General features: G+C 25.7%; 1 protein-coding gene across 4 annotated transcripts in view; it reads left to right on the forward strand.

The window, feature by feature from the left end:
- The window catches only part of LOC129981948 (cell adhesion molecule DSCAM-like), a 627,118-nt gene that overhangs the window by 462,697 nt on the left and 143,032 nt on the right, over positions 1-21,389 (forward strand). For all 4 annotated transcript variants that reach the window (XM_056093016.1, XM_056093014.1, XM_056093015.1 and 1 more), the window contains exon 19: positions 19,627-19,815. In XM_056093016.1, the coding sequence (XP_055948991.1) occupies positions 19,627-19,815 (189 nt within the window). The remainder of the gene's footprint in view (positions 1-19,626; positions 19,816-21,389) is intronic.

The raw sequence follows: 21,389 nt of genomic DNA on the forward strand, positions 1-21,389 counted from the left end.
AGGTTAGAATGATTTATTTTTATCTAAAATATTTTGTTATTTTATTATGAGATAAAAATGAATCACAACAAATTCTTTGTTGTTATTTTATTATGGAATTAATTACTTAATACGTGAGATTACGATTTTGGAATAGAATAGGTACTAATAATAGGCCATTGTGAATAAAATATATCTTTGCTGATATGTACAAACGACCGCCCTCTGAGTATATTGCCAGAGGAAATAGAATAACATAACATTTAACAAAGGCATAGCGTACAATAACATTTTGATTACAGTTATTGTACGCTATGCCTTCGAGAATGATGAGGAGAGTAACTTTTCCAGCTATTCTCGCTATTATTACAAAGATAATTTTTGGAAGATAATGCCTACCTTTATTGAATAAAATGTGATCCTTATAGTAAAAGAATAATAATAGAACATATTATGGTATATTTTTAGAACGATATATACCTGCATTTGACATAGACAAACTAAGTGGAAACAATAAAAATGTCATTCATCAGATCATAAATAGTTTTTCCATTGACGACACAGTCAATTTCATGTATTCTATTTGAATCGAGCACATAGGAAACCCAGGTCGGAATCCATTTCTTTTATGTAATTGCATGGTGTTTTAATTTAAATGAAACAAGATATTTTGTTCTTACATTCTATACTAATGAAGATATTTTAATGAAATATTCAACAATGGTACATTTATTTAAAAAATAATTTTTGTACATTTGTGTACAAGACTGTATGAACACAAATGATGCAAATAAGATATAAAAAAAAAGACAAAATGCTTAATGATCACGTTAATGAAAAGATAAATATTTACAAGAATTGTTCAAATTGCGTCCACCAAAAACGATGCATGTTTGACATAGTTGTAATTCTGGTATTTCATACACACATACGACAACGGATACTGGAGCAACGAAGTTCTCAGCTGTATCAACTGGAGTCTCATAAGCAAGACTCTTCAAATATTGTCAATAAATGTAATCGATGCTTAATAAATCGGGGGGTCGAGGGGGGTGAAGGGACTGGTCTCCCACCCCTAATCCATCGCGCCCCAAATCTGGCATTAAAATAATTGCGTGTAGAAAATAGAAGCTAGGCATCTTATTTTAATTTCATTGAGACATCCTGTAATTATAACTAATGAAATGAGTTGTGATCTAGGTTGTCTATGCGAATATTATTTACATCTTTGTTCTCTACCACCGCTTAAATTTTCAACATCGATTTGGAATCATCTAGTATAGAGTCAGGTATTCAGTGTTCCTACTCTGACGATGATTACCGTTTTGCCTGACATCATGGCCCTAATAATGAAATATTCAATGTGATTTGAATTCTATGTCTTGTTTTCTTTCATTCTGAGTTAATTAATAACCTCCTAACAACGAAACAGATCAAGGAAATGAAAAGTCTTTCTTACATGAACATGCAAAATGCATTAAGAGCATTGTTTACCTATTATAGAAATTCCTGGAAATGACGAGGTTGTAATCAGTTCAAACTAAGCGGAATTTGTTTCAAATATTTGAAGTAATTGGTTGCACGTATGATTGTCTCTCCTGAGCAACCTTCTATTCCTTTTGAGGTTCTTGAAGAAATGCATCAACCCACAGATTAAATCAAGTTGCAAACGCAAGTTAAATTTCATGTATGATGGGGATGCTGAATTTGCAGATGGTTATCAGCTTGGTTAGATTTCTTTTATAATCTCATCTTACGTAATATTGATAAAAGCTAGCCTTAACGCATTTATAGATTAATGAGTCATATTTGTCATTGCTTCGTCATAAATCATTGCTTCGTTATAAATCATTTTGTGCAATTACGTGCATCCGTGAAATTTTCTATTTGATGTAGTGTGACGGCAAAATTATACTGTTACCCATGTCAGAGTTCCCGTAAAATGTTGCCAACTCAGCACTGGTGAAAAAATTATCTTGCACAATATGTTTCACAAAGTCAACAAATGGAAATTTAATTTATTTCTGACCCTGGGGATATTTGGAATCCAAAATACACGCAATAAATATGCAAGCAGGAGCTAATTTGAAAGACGATGCCCAATATATAATTCAACAAAATCCTTTTTACCTGGTACGAGATACAAGATTATGCCTTATTTGCCGGAGGCAAAGTATTATGGTATATAGTGTTGGCTAATTGAAAATCTGTGAAAATTTGTAGTTTCTGCTTCTCCCTCCCCCCCCCTCCGTTTTTACACAGTACCAGTTTGTTCCAAAAATATCATTTGAAATTAATTTTTTTTTGCTTTAATATCGTATTTTAATGGAAAAAATTAGGTACTTTCCATCTGAAAATTTCGAAACTTCGTTATTATAATTGTTATTTTTAGAGCTGGACTAGAGTTCTCCACACCACTATTTAACGCAAAACATAATATTTGGGTTAAAAGTTTTATTCCTTTAATTAATCTTACTCTTTCTAGGTCAAATATGTATCAGATGTTTTTTTTATTGTCATATGTTTATGACAATAAAAATAATTATAATAGATATATAATAGATGTATTATAACATTGTAGATGAATATTCATTATGTTATTAAATGCATTAGAACTCCAAAATTTCATTGAATGCACACCCATCCTTATCATAATATTTCAGAAATATTTATAAATTATTAAGTGATATATGTTTACAAATACTTATTAGGCAAAAGCACGAGTATTTACTACACAAAGACGCAAATGTTTTGTTTAAAACCTTTTCCCAAGTGTTTGTTAATTTTGATTATTTTTTCAATTTTCCAAAATTGTGTAAATACTTCTAAACTTTCAAAATAAATCGTTAATGACTTAATACATGGTTTTTTGGTAATCAAATTCTACTACTTTCTGTTTATTTTCAATATGGCTTGCAATAGATATTAATATTACGGCAACGTCAGCAGTCTTTATTTTCCTGTATCTTTCCTAATGATTTCAACATCTATTGCCAAAACAAATATTCTAAATAGGATTTAAAATATCTTTTGGGATTTCTTCCTTCAATGCAAACATGGTTACGGATATTAATGGGATCTAATAATATTAATAAATAATGATATTGATTTCAGTAAACACTGTATGATATCTGCTTGATCTTTTGATGAAAGATAGTAGAGCTTATCGATTGTTCACTTTACTGTAGAAATGAACAAAATGTGTTTCTATGAGTAAATCCATTTTTCTAAAAGACTTTATGCTTATTATAATTACAGAAAGGACGAAGATTAATTGACCATTGTTTTGAAATAGCGAATCCATTTCTTGTAAACTAAAATAATTCAAATATTGGATATAGAATGTTATTCTTAGATATGTATGGTTTATTTATTACTGGAGAAATTACGAAAATTCAACAAGGTGAGAGTAAAAAATTTAAAAATTATGTACCTTTAAGATGAAAATTATTTGCTCGCCATGAGTATTACATGATATTACCTAATAAACCATAGATTAGAAAAAAAAATATAAGAATGTTCTATAAGCTAATAACTTTATCAATACTACTGTTGTTTTTTTATAGTTTTTTTTAAATGCATAAGGTAATTCAGTTAGTATACTTATGGAACTCGAGGTGTATGATTATGCATAGAAAGGAATACAATAGTTGAGATAAATCGAATTTCCATCTGTAATGATATTCTAAATCACCACCGCTAAAAGAAAATAACAATAACAATAAAAGTGTATAACGATTTAACTTCTATGATTTGAAAACTTTCCTAGTATCTTAAATTTTTATTACGCTTTTATATTTATGAATTTATCACGATTTCATTTTTTAATTTTGCGAATGAGAATTAAAGACAATAATTCAATAATAAAAATATCAGACCATAAACATTTTATAATTTGTATGAATGAATATTAAACAAACATTTCTCTGATTGATAAAATCCTTATTTTAGTCTCGAATGATTTCTATATCGTTTCATCAATGAATTTTCTTTGCTTAGATGATATTTTTCAAGTTCTTGCAATAATTTCCCATTTGTCAGCGGCTTTCTATTATTTTAAATTCTTTATTTTTGATATCTGCAGATAATACAAAACTACAGACAATTATGTATTATAGACATTTAATTTTTTGCAATTCATTATATTTTCTATGCATATATTTCAAATTGTGACATCCATTTTTCTAACATTTCAGTAATTATGTTTCGATGAGATTAAGATTTTTGATGAATTACTTTTTCGCATATGTATATTTCATCCTAATAAATGAATGAAAAAGTTAATATCAATCAAAAATATCATCAGATATTTGCAATCTACAATTTGATAGTATAATTGACGTTTCTTCAACTAATTTTAAATTGCTAAATATTTCTTAGTAACATTATTTATCTTTCTTTCTAATTATTTCAATATTAGATTTTCAATAATAGAAATTTCAATAATATTTCACCTATTTTTTGCATTTCAAAACCTTTTTAAATTAGCAATAACATTTTAACCTAATCAAATTTGCTACTGAAATTTTTGATCTTCTATAAACTTTAGAAAGGACATTTTAAACACAAGTGAGCATACATTGTTGAAGATTTCATCCTAATTATTTATTAAATATTATTCTTTTATTTAACCAAATGACGGCATCTTCGTGAGAATTCATTTAACATTATTTTAAGATCTCTAAATATTTATAAAAAATATAATGAAACAATATGTTGCTATAAATAAAAGAAATAAATTATCTGAGTTAGAACTATATAAAAAGAAAATACACCCCCCCCCCAAAAAAAAAAGAAAGAGAAAATTTCCGTTATATTAAGCTGCCAATGCTGTATAATATATCTGATCTAAGCATTAAATTCAATTACTTACTTTAGCTTTTCCTTTAAGATAAAGCAGTCTTTTGATAACCATTGACTTTCTATGATAGATTCATCTATCGCTTTCACATGGCGATAATGCCATTGAAAGACAAAAGAATAGACAGTGCTAGATATCAAATGAACCATTATTTCTCTTAAACGTTTCATTTATTCCTCGCTGAATGTCAAAAATTGATGAAGCTACAATTTAGCTGTTCACCGAAACATTGCGTATATCTGAAATGGGAATGTAAAATGCATTGCAAGTTATTAATATTATATGTATTTCATTAAACGAATTTAATTATTTCTTGAAGATTAAAAGAATGTGGATTTAATACTGATAATACGTATGAATGGAAGATAAAATTAATAATAATATCTTTGAATAAATATATAAAAACTTATCAAATATTAAATTAAAATGTTTGAAAAAATATTAAAGTAAGAATTAAATGATAATATTTGATTAATCGTATTATTAATAATAAAGCAATTAATTAGAGTATTAATTGGATATTAATAGACGTTAAATTAAAAAAAATAATTTTTGCTATCATCATTTCTTAAATAAACTTATTCTCATTTTAATTTCACTTGGTTTTTCACTTTTCAGTTTTTTATCCGATCTTTCTTGGTTCCATTTCTGAATGAAGTAATTGTATATAGCAATAATCAAAAATTCATTAGTTTTACGGATTTTCTTCAATTCTCTTAAGATGCGAAAATGATAACAACTTGATGCATTATCTTAAGATTAATAATTTATCCAAACATTTAAAATTCAATATTTTTTTAATGATCCATTTTGTTACAGTTTAAAACATTTTTCACTACCTCAGTTAAGAACTATAATTTTTTTATTAAACGAAATTTCTTTTCTAGCATTTCAGAAATGTGATGAATTAAATATTTTGATACTGCCTTAAAATATTATTTTAGATTAAAAATAGATTCACGTATTGGTAATTTAAAATTCCATTCATGATAACATACTTATCGATTCTATCGAGTAGAATAATAAATATCACATTAAATTAATAATTTAAATTCTTTAATTTAAATATTTTTTCATTAATTAATTTTTATTTTAAATCGATATCTCAACTATAATCCTGTACATTAATACTTCTTATATGATTTCGTTGATATGTAAAACAAATTTAATCCAAATCGCATTGCAATTCTTTGCAGCTTTAACAATTCAATAATTTTTTGAAGGTTGCAATTCATTGCGAATTTCAAGCTTTCGAAATTTTAGGTATCAAATTACAATTATAATAAAAAACCGTGTAATCACCTTTAATAAAAACGAAGTAGTATCCGAAGTTCTATTTCGAAGAAAGAGATTTGAGATATAATTATTTTCAGCTAGTTATATCTTAGGAATATCTAATGCGTTCTAGAATTTTCTTTCAGTTCTTGAAAAATAAAATCTGTAATAAGAGATAAAAAATATCATTTTCCTCGACAACCAACTCCTTCAGCATACTTAGAAAAATTTTGAAATTAAATTATGTCTAAAAAAATCAACCGATCATTTCGAAATTAAAATCTTAGACTTTCCAAATTTAAATTTAACTACCTAAACTGTTTTTAAAGAAGAAGGGAAAAAAAAAGCATCTTGAAATTTTTTAGCATTTATACATCTAGAAATGAGAGAATATTCTTTAAGTGACCATATGCAGTAAACAGTATTGGGGAACTAAACGGTTTCCGGTGGATTTATAAATTATTTTTGTATAAATATACCTTTAAATATTAACTTGAATTACGGCTTTAGTGCTACAGAATTGGAAGATATGAAAGATTGAACTCTCATTTAAAACTCTTTCAAATTTTTGAAATAAAAAAAATAATCAAAGATGAGTATGAGTAATATAAATGTTATTAAAAAGTTAAATTTTAGGTTTTAATATTGAAACTAAACAACACCTATTCAGAAAAAAAAAACAGTATTATAGTCAATAATATTTGAATAAATGAAAATTAATGCTGTTAAAATCAGAAGAAAACGTAGAAACAATTTTAAATTAATGAAAATTTGTCGATGAAATTAAATATAATTATATAATATTTTTTAAATTCGTTTTAAATAATTTTTTTTGAATTTAAATATGCCTGTTATTTGATGAATCTATAAATTTGTAGATTCTGCATGAAGAAAAAGATTTATTATGAGAGCTATTATTATGAATTCTTACATAATATCATTCTTTCCCATGAATTATATTTTTGAAATTCCTCTAAAAATTAATATCGACTTTAATACTTTAAACAAACTATTCAAAGAATGCATACTTCAAAATCTGTTGACAAAATGTATCACTTTATATCTATAATAATAAACTTTAAAGCTCAAATCCGAGACAGGCTTATTTTCACCAAAGAATTTCATAAGCTATTTAGACTATCCTATTTTTCACTCTTGCAAAATAAAATACATAAACAGCAAATGAAAGCAAATCACTTCGCTCAACAGCCGTCTTCTCCAGCATTCCATTAATCACGAGATTTATTGCACGTGACAGGCCTTTGCGCCCGTCCCCTTAGCAACACGAGTGGTTAATAAAGGATTGGGCGAGAAAGATTGGTAATAAATTGGCTGCAACGGCTGCAAAGCCGGTTATCTCCTTAGCGCATGCATTTAATTTGTCGTTAACTGATATGACTGAAACATTAACGCTAGGCAGGGAAACTTTAAAGAATCCTTATACTTGTAACTCCAAATTAATTCTTAATTTGCGATGAAACCTCCGCGGCAGTAAGAAGAATGTTGTTGTCTCATGATCGCATTTCAAAGTTTGGAATGTTACGGTTAAAATTGGAAGACTGACTTCTATCCTCAGTGGACTGCCTACGTTGGAGTCGCAATAATGATGTATTTCAGCATGGTTTCATGAAATAAAAATCAGTTGAAAGCATTTAAAACGTATTGAAATGAAACTGTGGTCGAGGGGAAGTTGATATGCGATTAAAGTATTTAAAGCTTGGGAATGTAATATAAACTAGATTTAGAAGAATGAATTCTATTGCTTTGTTTACGAATAAGAAATAATAATTTAGTGCTACAGAATTGGAAAATATGGGAGGTTGAATTATCATTTGAAACCATTTCAATTTTTTTTAATTAAAAAAAATCTTTATATATGGGTATGGGTAATAAATAAATGTTATTAGAAAGTGAAATTTAAGGTTTTCATATTGAAAATAAATAGCTCATATTCAAAAAATATAATAACAGATAATAATAATCGTTAATATTTGAGTACATGAAAATTAATGACTATTAAAATCAGAACAACCAGGAATAATTTGAAATTACTGAAAATTTGTTGTTGAAATTGAGTAAAGTTATATTATATTTTGAAATCCATATAAATAATTTGTTTTAAATATAAATAGGCTGTTAATAGAAATATATGTATATTTGTGGTTTCTGCATCAAGAACAATACTTGATTTGTTATGAAAGCTTCTGAGATAGTGTGAAAAATGTTGTACATGTATTAATTCTCATTGGTGTGTGTTTTATGAAAGAAATTTTTAGTTCGGCGCTGGAATTAAATATATTTGAGGCCAGTTGTTATTATACATTATCATGAGCCTACATAAAAATAAGTTAGCATAGTAAAATAAACGGGAAATAAAGTGAAGTGAAATTGCTCATGCCTTTTGAGATAATATGAAATAAAACTTAAACATAATGAAAATTTATTTGCAATTTTTTATTAAAATATTGGGTTTGAAAGTAATATTATATTTGAAGTCAAACAGAATGATGAATTCTGAAGCCATGTACTGAAAAAAATGAAAAAATTCTGACTTTCCAATAATGTATCTGCAGGAAAAAAAAGAAAAAAAAATTTGAAACATTTCATAAAAATAAAATATAGAATCTGAAATCACTATTGAAACGGGTATTAAATATATCCGGGAAAATGAAATAAAATTAATATTCCAGTGCTTGAATATAGAGCTGAATATCAAATTTTTTTGAAAAGGCTTCAAAATTCTTATAACATAGATTCCGTTAAAACTTTGTTTATTTTCAAAATTTTGGACTTTGAATGAATAAACCTGTTGAGAAAAAAGAAGAGAAAAGGATAGAAATGTAAGAACCAGGAAAAGAAAAAAATATTGATACATGAACAAAGCCTGTTATATTTTATGCTTGATTATAATTTTTCTTTTCCTATTGGAAAACAAAATATGAAAAGAAACTTATCAAAACTTATCAAGATTGCTTTTTTTGAATATTTCAAAACTGGTTCTTTTGACATTTAATTTTTTTCCGGATATTTATCCAAATTTATAAATTATTGAATTTATGAAAATATGTTTAAATGTGAAATCTAAAAGACGCGGAACAAAAGAATTTACAGCAAATCATTATGTCTTCAGGTAAATTTTATTGGGAAGTAAATTTGAACATTACTACTGAATATTATCATGTAATATGTTTATACGCAAATATAGCGTTTAATCATCACAAAAACTCAAACTACGTTTGACAAATTCTTTTTCTTGAATGATATTCTAGAAATGAATTCTTTCAGATAATATAAATGACTTTCTTAAGAGGATTTCATTCTTTCTTTCATTTCAATTTTTATTTCCAGTGTTTATTTTTTCCATATCATTCAATGAAAAAGATATGACGCATTGAAATCTAAAATTTTATGAATTCGTCAGAAGAAAAAAGCAGTGCAAAAGATATGCTTGCTAACCTGTATACCAAAGAATCATTTGTCTTCATTTTTATTGCGTGTTGCAGAAAACATGAGATGAGAAAAAATCGTTAGTATTCCTTTCTCGTCTGCAACTTGAAGCTTAGGAATATAACTTTGTTAGTAGGTGAAAATTGAGTTGAATTTTAAATGAAATTTCAAAGAAGACTTCAAGAATTATTTATGTCAATTGTGTATTTCCTTTCTGAACAATAATTTTTTTTGACTATTTTCTTTTGAAAAAGACATTGTTTATTCAATATAAATGTGGTTGATATGATGCTTTCTGAGTGTAATACATTTGATAATAACCTTTTAAGTAATTATGTTTTTCTATAAAATATCATGAAAACAATCGTATAAATACTAATATGAATTTAGCATTTTCTCTATCTATTGAAATGTTATATAAGAATATTCAGATTCCTTATATTAATATTTCTTAAATCGGTTTCCTTATATTAGTATTTTCTTAAATTGGATTTCTTATATTAGCATTTTCTTAAATAATATTTGAAGACTCTTTGGATTCAATATTAGTATTTTCTTAAATAATTTTTGAAGAATCTTTGGATTCAATATTAGTATTTTCTTAAATAATGTTTTGAAGAATGTTCGAATTCCTTATATTAGTATTTTCTTTTTCATTCAAAATTTTATTTTATTAATTCCATTGCAAATATTAGTGATAATCTCTTTTCAGTAATCAACCGTAGCCGGAAATCAAATAGATATTTCAACTCCCCTTATGCCCATTTCCACTTCCTTTATGTCCTGGTAAAATCTTTTATCTTTCTCTTAGCTGATTGAACATAAATATTTAGAATAATAGTGCAGGAAATGATGGGGGAAATGAAATCCTGCCCCAAATTGCACTCTAATATCTTGTAAGTTGCTAACGTCCTTTATACATTAGCATTAGAATTAAAACATAGTTCTCTTTGATTTCCTTGAATGTTAGTTACTGCTAGTTTTAAATATTTATTGATTTTACTCTCATTTACTTCCGTGTAGAGTTGAAAATCCTCATTCTTCAATCTTTTCCTGATGGTAATTCCTACGAATAGTCACTTTCTTCCATCTTCATTTTGATAAACCTAGAAAATGTTCTAAAATTTTTCGAAACACACTTCTTATTTCAGTAATGGTTTAAGAAATTCTTGTATAAATCCTAACTTTATCTGAAATGGTCAATTAAAAGTATTTTTCTATTTATCAAATTTTGTAAATACAAGGAATATACTCTTTGTGAGCCCCAAGCTCTTCTTAGTTTCCTAGTTTCATACAAAAATAATTATGTGCACCTTTTTCGTAAAATCCGAAATATTTCTTTATAATATTTTTTAATCGAATAATTATCATATATACAGCAGAGATAACCAGGATAATTATATAGTGCTCTGAAGACCATTTCTCCATTTCTCAGAACAAAATTTAAATACTTGTACAGTATTGAAAAAAAAAAACACATTAATGGCGTAATAGGGTCAATAGCAGAAGTAAAATAAGAATGTAGAAACGAAGGAGGAATAAGGATATAATACTTATAGAGAAGTGATCCGAGTTTCATCTGGTTTCATTGGCTATATTGTTGTGTTATCAGTTTGCCAGTTTAGAGAAAATCCTAAATGAATATTTATTTTTTCTTATCGGCATGAATTTTCAAACAAATTAGTTTTTTTTTCATAAAGATTTACATTGGAGCATTAGACTATCATTTATTTATTTATTTTTTACTTTTTTTGTTATCTTATTTGGTTTGGTTACCTCTTTTGTGCATATAAAAAATGTAATTCTAAAAAAGTCAAGTGATAAGCAAATAATAAAAAGTGTTCTTCTTATATACGATATAGAATATTATTAGGGACAACGATTTTTTTTCATCTTTCTTCTTCACTATCAAAAGTCTTTAATTTCGTGAAAGCTTATTTTTTGGAAATATATATGTGTGTGTGTGTGTTTGATCTTGGAATGATCTTTTCTATTTTCTTAGGGGTTAAGAACAGTGATTTAACATAATCATTGCTGTTACTCAGAGAATTCCCCTTTTTGAGAATCTTTGCCGAAATTCCACCATAATTAAATTTGTATCATTTAAAAAACCAATTTTATATATTTTAAAATGGTGTAAAATTTTTTTTGTGCAATAATATTTCCGGAAGTTACCTCGAAGAAAGCTAAAATTCAGATTAATTTTTAATTAATTAAAATTTTGTTTAAATTTTCAAAATGTTAAATCAGGTATGGTGCACATTCCTGAACTTCAATGTGTGCATGTGCCCTGTTTGGAAGCTATTGATCAATCGGTATGCTCCGTAGAGCGCCAAGCAGCACACACATTTATCTTTAATGTTAGCGCCGATACTTATAACACATGGAATAAGGATTTTAAAATAAGAAAACTTTAAAAGGATTTTGCTTTTTTTTTCATTATTAATTTCATATTTAATTATAAATACAACGGTATTTCAAAATTGTTAGTAAAATCACACCTGCCCCTGAAATTTACTCTATATGAAAAAATAAAAAAAGTTTAGCTTGACCATAAACGATTAAAAAAAAAAAAAGCTAGAATGAAATATCGGTAGCAACAATGAAAACTATTTTAGTTCCATTTCGACAATCAAGTATATTTTTTGTAAAATATGTGTAAAATAATTTTTGAGAATTTATTGACATTTGTAAAATTGACAAAAAACGATGCCACTAAAAAGATATTTTTTTTTTTTAATTTTAAGATGATGCGAAAGGATTTTTGCCATAATATTTTCAGAAGTTATGAAAAAAAAAAAACGCTTATTTTTTATTTCTTTGTAATTATAGTAAAAATCTTATAAAAATCGTACCATGGCGCACATCTGAACTCTCCAAAATATAATGCCAAGTTTGGTAATTCTAGGTTAAATGGCCTAGGGAAACGTCATCACGTATACATATATAAGCACACTAATACACACATCCATTATCATCATTAGTAGAATTATACATATCTACAATCTTTTATTTACTAATTAAACTCTGAATATTAAGTTAAATTCTAGCATAATAGTACAAATTCGTCAATCTCATCTGTAGTTAACTGTATATTTTGCTGATTTGACAAGACTCCTAAAGGATAGAATTTTCTTAGATTTATTAGATTTAATTTAATTTTGCAGCATAATGTATATCAAGCAGAAATCTTTATTATGAATCCATTATTTAAATTAAATATATTGCGTAATTAATCATTCGAATTTCAGTATATTCTACTAATATTTAGAAAATTGCAAGATTAATTCGAAAACATGAGTTGTAAGCAAATTTCTCTCTGGAAAGCTAGTGAAATTTGAACCTTGATTAATAATCGTCTAGAATAACAATATTCTCGAAAATGAGTTAGCAGACAGGAAAATTAATAACAACCGTAATTCAACGTTAGCTAAAATTTAGCGGAGGGAAAATGTTTATTACTCAACGGATTGTTAATAAAATTTCTTCCAGAATAATTTGGTAAGTAACACAAAATGATGAAATATGAGATAGAATATGTTTTGAATCATTTTAAAATTAATGTATTTCATCCTTATTAGAAAAATATGAATTAATTATTTTCAAAAAATAAATTATTCCATTTCTAATTTAATTATTTGAAAATATTAATGAGGTCATTTAAATAAAAAAAAAAAATATGCGTATTATAATTTATTACTTCTGGGTAGTGATATTCGAAATAGTGACAAGAATAATAAAATATAAATTTTTATTTAAAAAACAAGCGAACAGAATACTAAAGAGGCTGCAATAAAGAGATATATATATATCATTATTAATCATTCGATATATGAAAGATCCATTATCATGTCAACACTTGATTATCAATAGATTTTAGTGAAATACAGAATTGTAATGGTGGGTTACTCTTAAATAACAAACAATTAAAAAAAATTCTTTATAAAAATATAAGCTTGTCGTGTTTGTCGTAAATGTTGTCGTGTTTTAATGAGGATAATACAAATTTCGACGATATTTATTTTAAAGTATTTTAAGTTTCAACAAATTAAATTGCGTGCTTTTAAATTTTATTTCTGATAATGAAATTTGGTTAATAGTATTGAATAACGTCATAGATATTTTTTAAAGTAAATTAAATTCCATTTTTGGGATTGTTTTCTTTTTGCAATGAGTCAATTAAGATTCACAAATATAATAAAAGTTCCTTTTTCTTTTCTTTTCCTCCTTTTCCCTTCATTTTGTGTTCATTCAACTAGTTAGATAACAGTGTTATATGCAGCGGGCCAACAAGATGACGTTATGATATGTAGCATCCGTGTAGTTGTTGTTCAGTCAGTTACAGTTAAGCAGGAATCTTATTAATACTCTTAAAACGGATTATTTGATGTATAAGAAGTAATTCTATAATTTTCAAACTTTCAGAAATGTTTTTTTTTTTTTTTTTTTTTTTTTTTTTTTTTTTTTTTATAAATAATTCCAGCTAGGAATACAAGTATATACCTTCAGATGTCACGAAAACATGAAAACTTGTTGTAGCAAATAATGTTAAATATTGATAAAGCAAATAATGTTAAATATTGATGTAGCAACATGTAGCAAATAATTTTTTTCAGCTAATCTAAATAAAGCCTGATTTTCCTAAAAAAGTAATATTGAAATTAAACAGAATTTTGTGTAATGGATTTGTAAAGACATTTTAATATAATGTTTTGAAATTAGAAAATCTTCTTTATAATTACATACGAGAAAATGCGATGTAAAAAGGGTGAATAAAACAAGGAGTAAAATATTTTTAAATCTTCACTTTACTTTCAGAAAATAATTTTAACATTATCATAGAAAGTAGAAAAATTCTTTTAGCCTTAGAATAGTGACTTCTAAGATTAAAAGATATTTCTGCCGATAATAACAATCTAAAATGTTTTTTAATTCAAAATTATATATTTATTACCTACTTGATAGCTAACCCACAATTACGAGTATGAAACGTAATTGTGCTTCTCTTGATGCTTTGTTTTATTTTATAATTTCAATTAAATTTAGTCAAAGATTTATTTATTATTTCTTATGAAGAAAAGCATAATTAATTTAAAAAATTATATGTTGTAAATAATTAAATAGTTCTTTTATAGTTTTTTCTGAACATAAATCATTTTTAGTTTATGTAATGTACAAATAAAATATATAAAATATTTATAGAAAAAATATCAAAAAATTTTTCTTTTAATTTTTATATCACAGCTTTATTCAATCTACCGTTTTTGTCTTCATTTAAAGATAAACATATTTTTATTACATTCTAATGTCACAATATAATCTCTAAATATCAAAGGAAATAAAATTATTTTTTCATTTTTTCCTCACATGAATTCTGATTTATTAAAAAAATAAATATATTACTTTCTTAATGGTTTAAGAAATGATATATTTCTTTTATTATTAAAACTCAATAATCAATTTCTGTGGAGGAATGTACCAAACAAATAAGAAATGGTTTATGAAAAAGTGTCCAATATCATTTAAACTAAATTGTGTAATAGTTAAGGGGAGTAAATAATAATGTAAACACTATATATATGCAAGGGAAATTCGCACTTTTTTTATTTATTCAAAGACTGCCTTGAGGTCTCAAAAAGTTTAAATGCTGAATTGTTCACGAAGTGAAGTAATAAAATTCTTTAGCTCGATACTGTATTGACAAAAGGTTCAATATCTCAAAAGACAAACTTTGATCTAAAGAGAAATTTCTTTTAGCAGATAAAAGATATTTCTTGGTGTATTTTTTCAATAAAGAAAATTATTTTGCAATGAAAGCTTTGTTAGAACTATTTCGATATTTACTGAAAGGCATCTATGTAATTTTCTCATTTATTTACTGATTTTGTGTGGTTATTTGTCGTATCAAACTCTTTCTTGATACACAAATTACTATTTAGGAAAATTAAAGCTAATGGCTAATTTGATTTAGTGATAATAAGTTAATAGTTAAAGGTAGTTAATTGGATTTAGTGATGATAAGTTAAAAGTTAATTTGGTTTAATGAAATAAACGCGTTTGATTCACTAAATCAAAATAGTAAATTGATTTGATTAACTTTTTTTGAATACTATTTAAGAAAAAAATCCTGAAATACAGCAATTATATTTAAAATTATACAAAATTGTTTTAAATTATTTTAATAGATTCAACGACCAATTTAAATTCATAGGTAAAGATGGAATTGGATAAAGATTAGATTAGATTTATTAGTGTTATATATATATATATATATATATATATTCTACTATTTAATTTTATATTAAAAATATAATTTATCGCATTAATTATACTTCATTTTATATTAATGTAATTAATACATAATGTATTAGTTATATCAAAGTAATATGGATTTTTTTCTATTTTAAAAATGCATACAATCCACTTTAACTATTAAATAACTTCATCATTAAACTCACAAAATAATTTATAAAAGTAAAGTTGTATAAACCATTAATATCTCCACGAAATATTTGCAGAGAAACAAAGCATAAAATTTTTGTATGAATAAATTTTCTAGCGAAATATTAGTTTTAGTAAAAAAAGAAGTTAGAAAATATGTGGTACAAATAAAATATTCCTATTCAAAATTTAATAATTGGGACATTGTCATTTTAGTGTGACAATCACAATAACGTTACTATAACAAATAACATTTCCAGAAAACATTATTTGTTATGGTAAAATATACACATAACTTTTATTCATTGCATCAGAGCTTGTAGAAAAGCTTGAATGATGAGAACAATTTTTTTTCCTTTCAGATTTTGTTTTGCTCTATTTTATATTTTTAAATCTAAAAAAAATCTTAAAAGACGATTGGATATTTTCTTATATTTTTTATTGCCTTAATTAATTTTATAGGATTGTTTTAATTTCATTGTTTTTATCTACTTTCTTCATTGAAGATCTATTTTAATGTGAGTCAGATATCTGATGTTAAGAATAACACTTCCACTTCTGTTTCAGGTAATCTGAAAAAATATATTTATAAAACAGAAAAGGGGAAAGACGATAGAGATGTAGGGCGTAACTTTCTATCTGTTTTTACCAATGCAATTCTTTTGAAGTATCTTGTGCAGTAACCAATTTATTTTATTTGAAGAAATATGAGCTCTTTTTCCAATTACAACATTCTACATAAAAGAAGAAATAGAAATGGTTTTTTTTTTTTTGCTTTGACTCATTTTCTTAGCAGTAATTATAGTATCAATTAGTATATTTAACACATATCACTTGCCATTTTAGAATGTGAATAAATTAATGCTGATGTGAAATCAAGGAGAATTAAAACATTTATTTAGGTCGACATATTAAATAAAATTTAATCTTTAGCTTTATATTGATTTGACATTTGAAAATTTAATTTAGATGTTTGTGACTATGCTCGAGATATTTTTTTGAAAAATACTTTAAAACAGTCATATGTTAAAATTTTTTCATAAAAGATATTAAAAACACATGTATGAAACCAAAATATACCATTTAAGTGGCAAACCCTTAAAAAAATGAAAAAAATCTTTTTTTTTACTAAAAAATGTATAAAGCAAATATCTTTAAATTAGATGTTTTTTAAATAATTTGCTTAAACTTTTGTAGATAGCTTAAGTATTGTGTTTTTTTTTTTTTTTTTTTGATAAATAGCATGAAAATTGATTTTTTTTATATTGTGAAGCATTAAAAAAACTATAAGATATTTCTAACTGAATAGATTACTTATTCTGTAATTCAGGAATTTTAAAGCGTGTTGAGAAATTATTATACCGAAATTAATAAGAAATAAGCTTTATATTTTGATTTTTGAAGTTTTTCATAAGGAAATTATGTCAAGGATTAGAATCTGAGAAAATAGCTTTAAATATGTAGAATAGCATTCACCCGTGTATAAATACAAATATAAAAATCATTATTACTTCTCCCAAAAAATGAACTTAAAAACAAAATTCAAACGGCTTAATAAAGGAAACTGTTCAAACATTTAGAATATCAAATTAAAAAAATCATGTTTTTACAAAATATTACTTTTTAAAGTATGAAACTATCTTAAATTAATATTATGAATTAACCCTTATCGTGGCAAGATTGCTTTTTTGAAGAAAAGAAAAAACAATGTATCTTCTTTACGCTATAAAAACATCAAAAAATAAATAAATAAAATCGTGTAATATAAATTGTTTAATAAAACTAAGTTAAAAATTATTTTATAGTGGTAGTATATTCTTATAAAGTTGTATGTATGATATACTATACTAAATGAACATAATGGTTAATAAATATCGTTAAAACTGTACACATTTAAATGAAAATAAAGTTTGATGAAAAATATAAAGTATTTCAATTGCAAATCCGCAAAATTTTCAAGACATCTAAAATTAAGTGCAAAGAAAGTAAATGTTATTCGAAATAAATTTTAAACATTTCATAGTAATAAAACTTTTTGTATTGCTTTCTGGTTTTGAAGTTCTACAGTGTTCAAAATTTAATTAAGCATTACTTTCTGGGAAGATAACATTGTGATATCCCCAAAACTATTATTAAATATTGAATTTATATATGATAGTATCTTTTGCGCAATGTTTTATTCCGTATTTATGCGAATAACATTTAAATTTTCTCTGAATTATATCTAGAATGCATATACTATGACTCACAAGCGGTATCAAAGATATAAGTAATTCAATGAGGGGAATCAATCTTTTGTTTGATTCACTTCATTGAATAAAAGGAAGTTTTAGAGCCTTATCAATTGTTTTCGATTAATTTTGCGACGGAATGATATATGTTTATTTTGATTATTTAACCATTACTTTTGTTTTTTCCTTTAAAATCATTTTTTTTCCACCTTATTTGAATCTCTAATAACAAATACGAAGGTTCTCTGTGTACAAGTGATTCTTATTGAACAATAAATAAAGCTGGTGTCTTCTGTATGTTAGATATTTCGAAGATTTCGGTATCCTAAGGCAACTGCAATGATCAGCTTTATATGTTCCGATGTAATTATCCTAAAGGTATTTACACTCCTGCCTTCAATTAATATGTGTCTTGGAGTAGCATGCAACTTCCAGCAACTCATGCAAAGAAAAGTCTATAGTGCCAAACCCAAAGTGTTGACAATCCAATCAGGTCTCATATTTCCAAAATATTTCTGTATTATCGAGAGAACAAGAGTCAGCCATGCGTCCTCAAAAAGGAGTTAATGGGTGATTAAACTTTGGATGAAGGAATTTAATTATTCCATTCATGTTTTGTCAGCGAGTTAGTAGAAGTGTTCAAATGTTGACCATATCCTTTATGATTTCCAACAGTTAATTTCAGTTGAAATTAATTTTTGATATGTTTTGACATCCATATAAATGTTTAGGTTTGAATTGTTCAACAGTCCCACATCGATATTATATATTAGAAAGTAATTATTGGAAATTAGACAAAATCAGTTTTGCAGTGCAATGGGATAAAACTGTTATTAATAGTGACTATTTAAATTTTCAGTTTAGAAAAAACTAATAAAGTGTTTATCATTCGAAACAATAAATGTTTTTTTATTTTGCATAAAACACTGTTGTTGATCAAAAATAGAGAAATGATTTATGTAAATAAGATTCTGATTTACTGTGTCAAATATGATGAGTATGACTATGCAAGTTTGAATATGACTATGTTATAATATGTAAATTTTCAACTAAGCAAAAAATAATAAAACATTTATATTTCACAAAAATGAATGATTTTTATCGGCTTAAAATACTACTATGCAAGAAAATGGAGAAAAAATTTATGTAAGTAACATTCTGATTTACTGTGACAAATATTATATAAAATATTCAATTGTATGTACAAAGTATTATAAATACAAAAGGTTAAACTACATGTATCGAATATTTCATATACCGATATTCAATAATATCTCTGTAATATATTGAAATAATAATATGTTAATAATAACATATTCATAAAATGAGAAAATTATGCGTTTTTCTAAGAAAAAAGCAGTGAGAATTTATTTATTATTATTTTTTTTACAGGATATGTTTTGCTCTACAAAAGTGAATCTGGAGACGTATCTGAGGAATCTCATGTTGCACCCCAAAGGAACAGTGTCATGGTGAAAAATTTAAAATGTGGGACCAAATATCACTTCTTTCTTACCGCCTTTAATAATGCTGGAAGAGGAGAGCCAAGTGAAGAAGTCACTGCAAGAACAAAAGGCGGAGGTAATATTCTTTTCTAAAATTAATTTAAAAAAATGTTAAGCATGAGAAAGTAAAACTTTTAAGCATGAGGATCTAAGGAAGGTGCCTGTTTTCGAAAAGCATACAACAACAGGATAGTAGTAAGAGATTAAAGTGATGCCCTTTATGTATTTAGTATGCAGTTGATATCTAGTTTAGAGTACTCCTTTACCTCGACATGAATACCAAAAACGACAATTCAAAAATCAAGATGGCTGAAAAAAACTGTTTTACCATAATGTTTAGCTCATCAGTCATCTATATTGGCGATTCGCTATTGCTCGTATTTTTTAACGAGATAAAATGGCACCCTAAAACTAAATTCACACCTAGTATGCCACATTAAACTTAAAAATACAGCACATTTGTTTACAAAATGTTTTATGAAATCTCCAAGAATGATGAAGCTTATTTTCATTGCAATGGATTATACAAAAACAAAGATACAAATTTATGATTGAAATGGGCTTGTCTTGATTATAATCCCTTACTAAGTAGAAATGAAAACTTATTAACAAGTGAGAAAATTCAGGAATATTTATCGTCGAAAGAAATTTTGTTACAATTATCACTAATTAAAAAAAAAAAAATGTTACAAAATTATGTTACAATCATTTATTAAAAATACTGATATATTTCAAAACTTTTGAACATATTTCAAAGCTTTATTGAACTAGAGCTTCAAAGAAGAGATATCAATAGAGGAGATATGTGCTAATTATAGATGTCCTGAGCTTTAATGAAACATTTTCGTGTTATCCTCTCCAATTAAGTGATTTTTTGCACTGGGTACATATTGAGATCTTTTTGGTTTTCTAATCATTAGGCGTTTTATATTATGATTTTTATCCTTGGAAGTATTTGAAATTAAAAACTAAATTTTGCACTGGTTCGAAGAAAAAAATCGAAGAAATGTATGGCAAAAAATCTGTAAAAAAATGTTAGCAATGTTTGAAAATGATTCAAAAACTTTTATACATGAAAATAGCCAATTAAATAGCATGATATTTCGTATTTAGAGGAAACGCGCATTCTTTATTGGTTATTTACATGGTATTATATAGTCTAATACAGCAATTTATCTTTAAAAGCATGTCTGTCCTGTGGGCTACCTGGTGTGCACATAACTTATTGCATCACTGTTTATTAACGTTTCATGTTTTACTCACATATGTAAAAGAACGTTTGCAAATATAGCAAAATTTCATTTCATTTTCAAAATTATTTCGGAAAAAAAGGAAATTAAATTTTTTTTGAACAATACACTAAAATATAAGCCTCAAAAAAAGGACGACTTATTTTTTAAGGCTCTACAGAAGTTTTTGTTAAGTTAAAAATTGTCAGCATTGCTGAAGAAACATTGTTTTTATTTAATGTAAATTTATGATCTAATTAAAAATTATTTTAAATTTTTTTCCAAATTATAATATTGTCAAATAAAAAATACTTTTCTAAATTTTGTCATGTAATATATACGAGTTGATGCATTCACTTAAAGAATGCACAATAATACAAAAATGATGTTGTTATATATTATTATCGCAAACTGATTAAAT

This window comes from Argiope bruennichi, chromosome 8 (genome assembly GCF_947563725.1).
Source record: "Argiope bruennichi chromosome 8, qqArgBrue1.1, whole genome shotgun sequence".
NCBI lineage: Eukaryota > Metazoa > Arthropoda > Arachnida > Araneae > Araneidae > Argiope > Argiope bruennichi.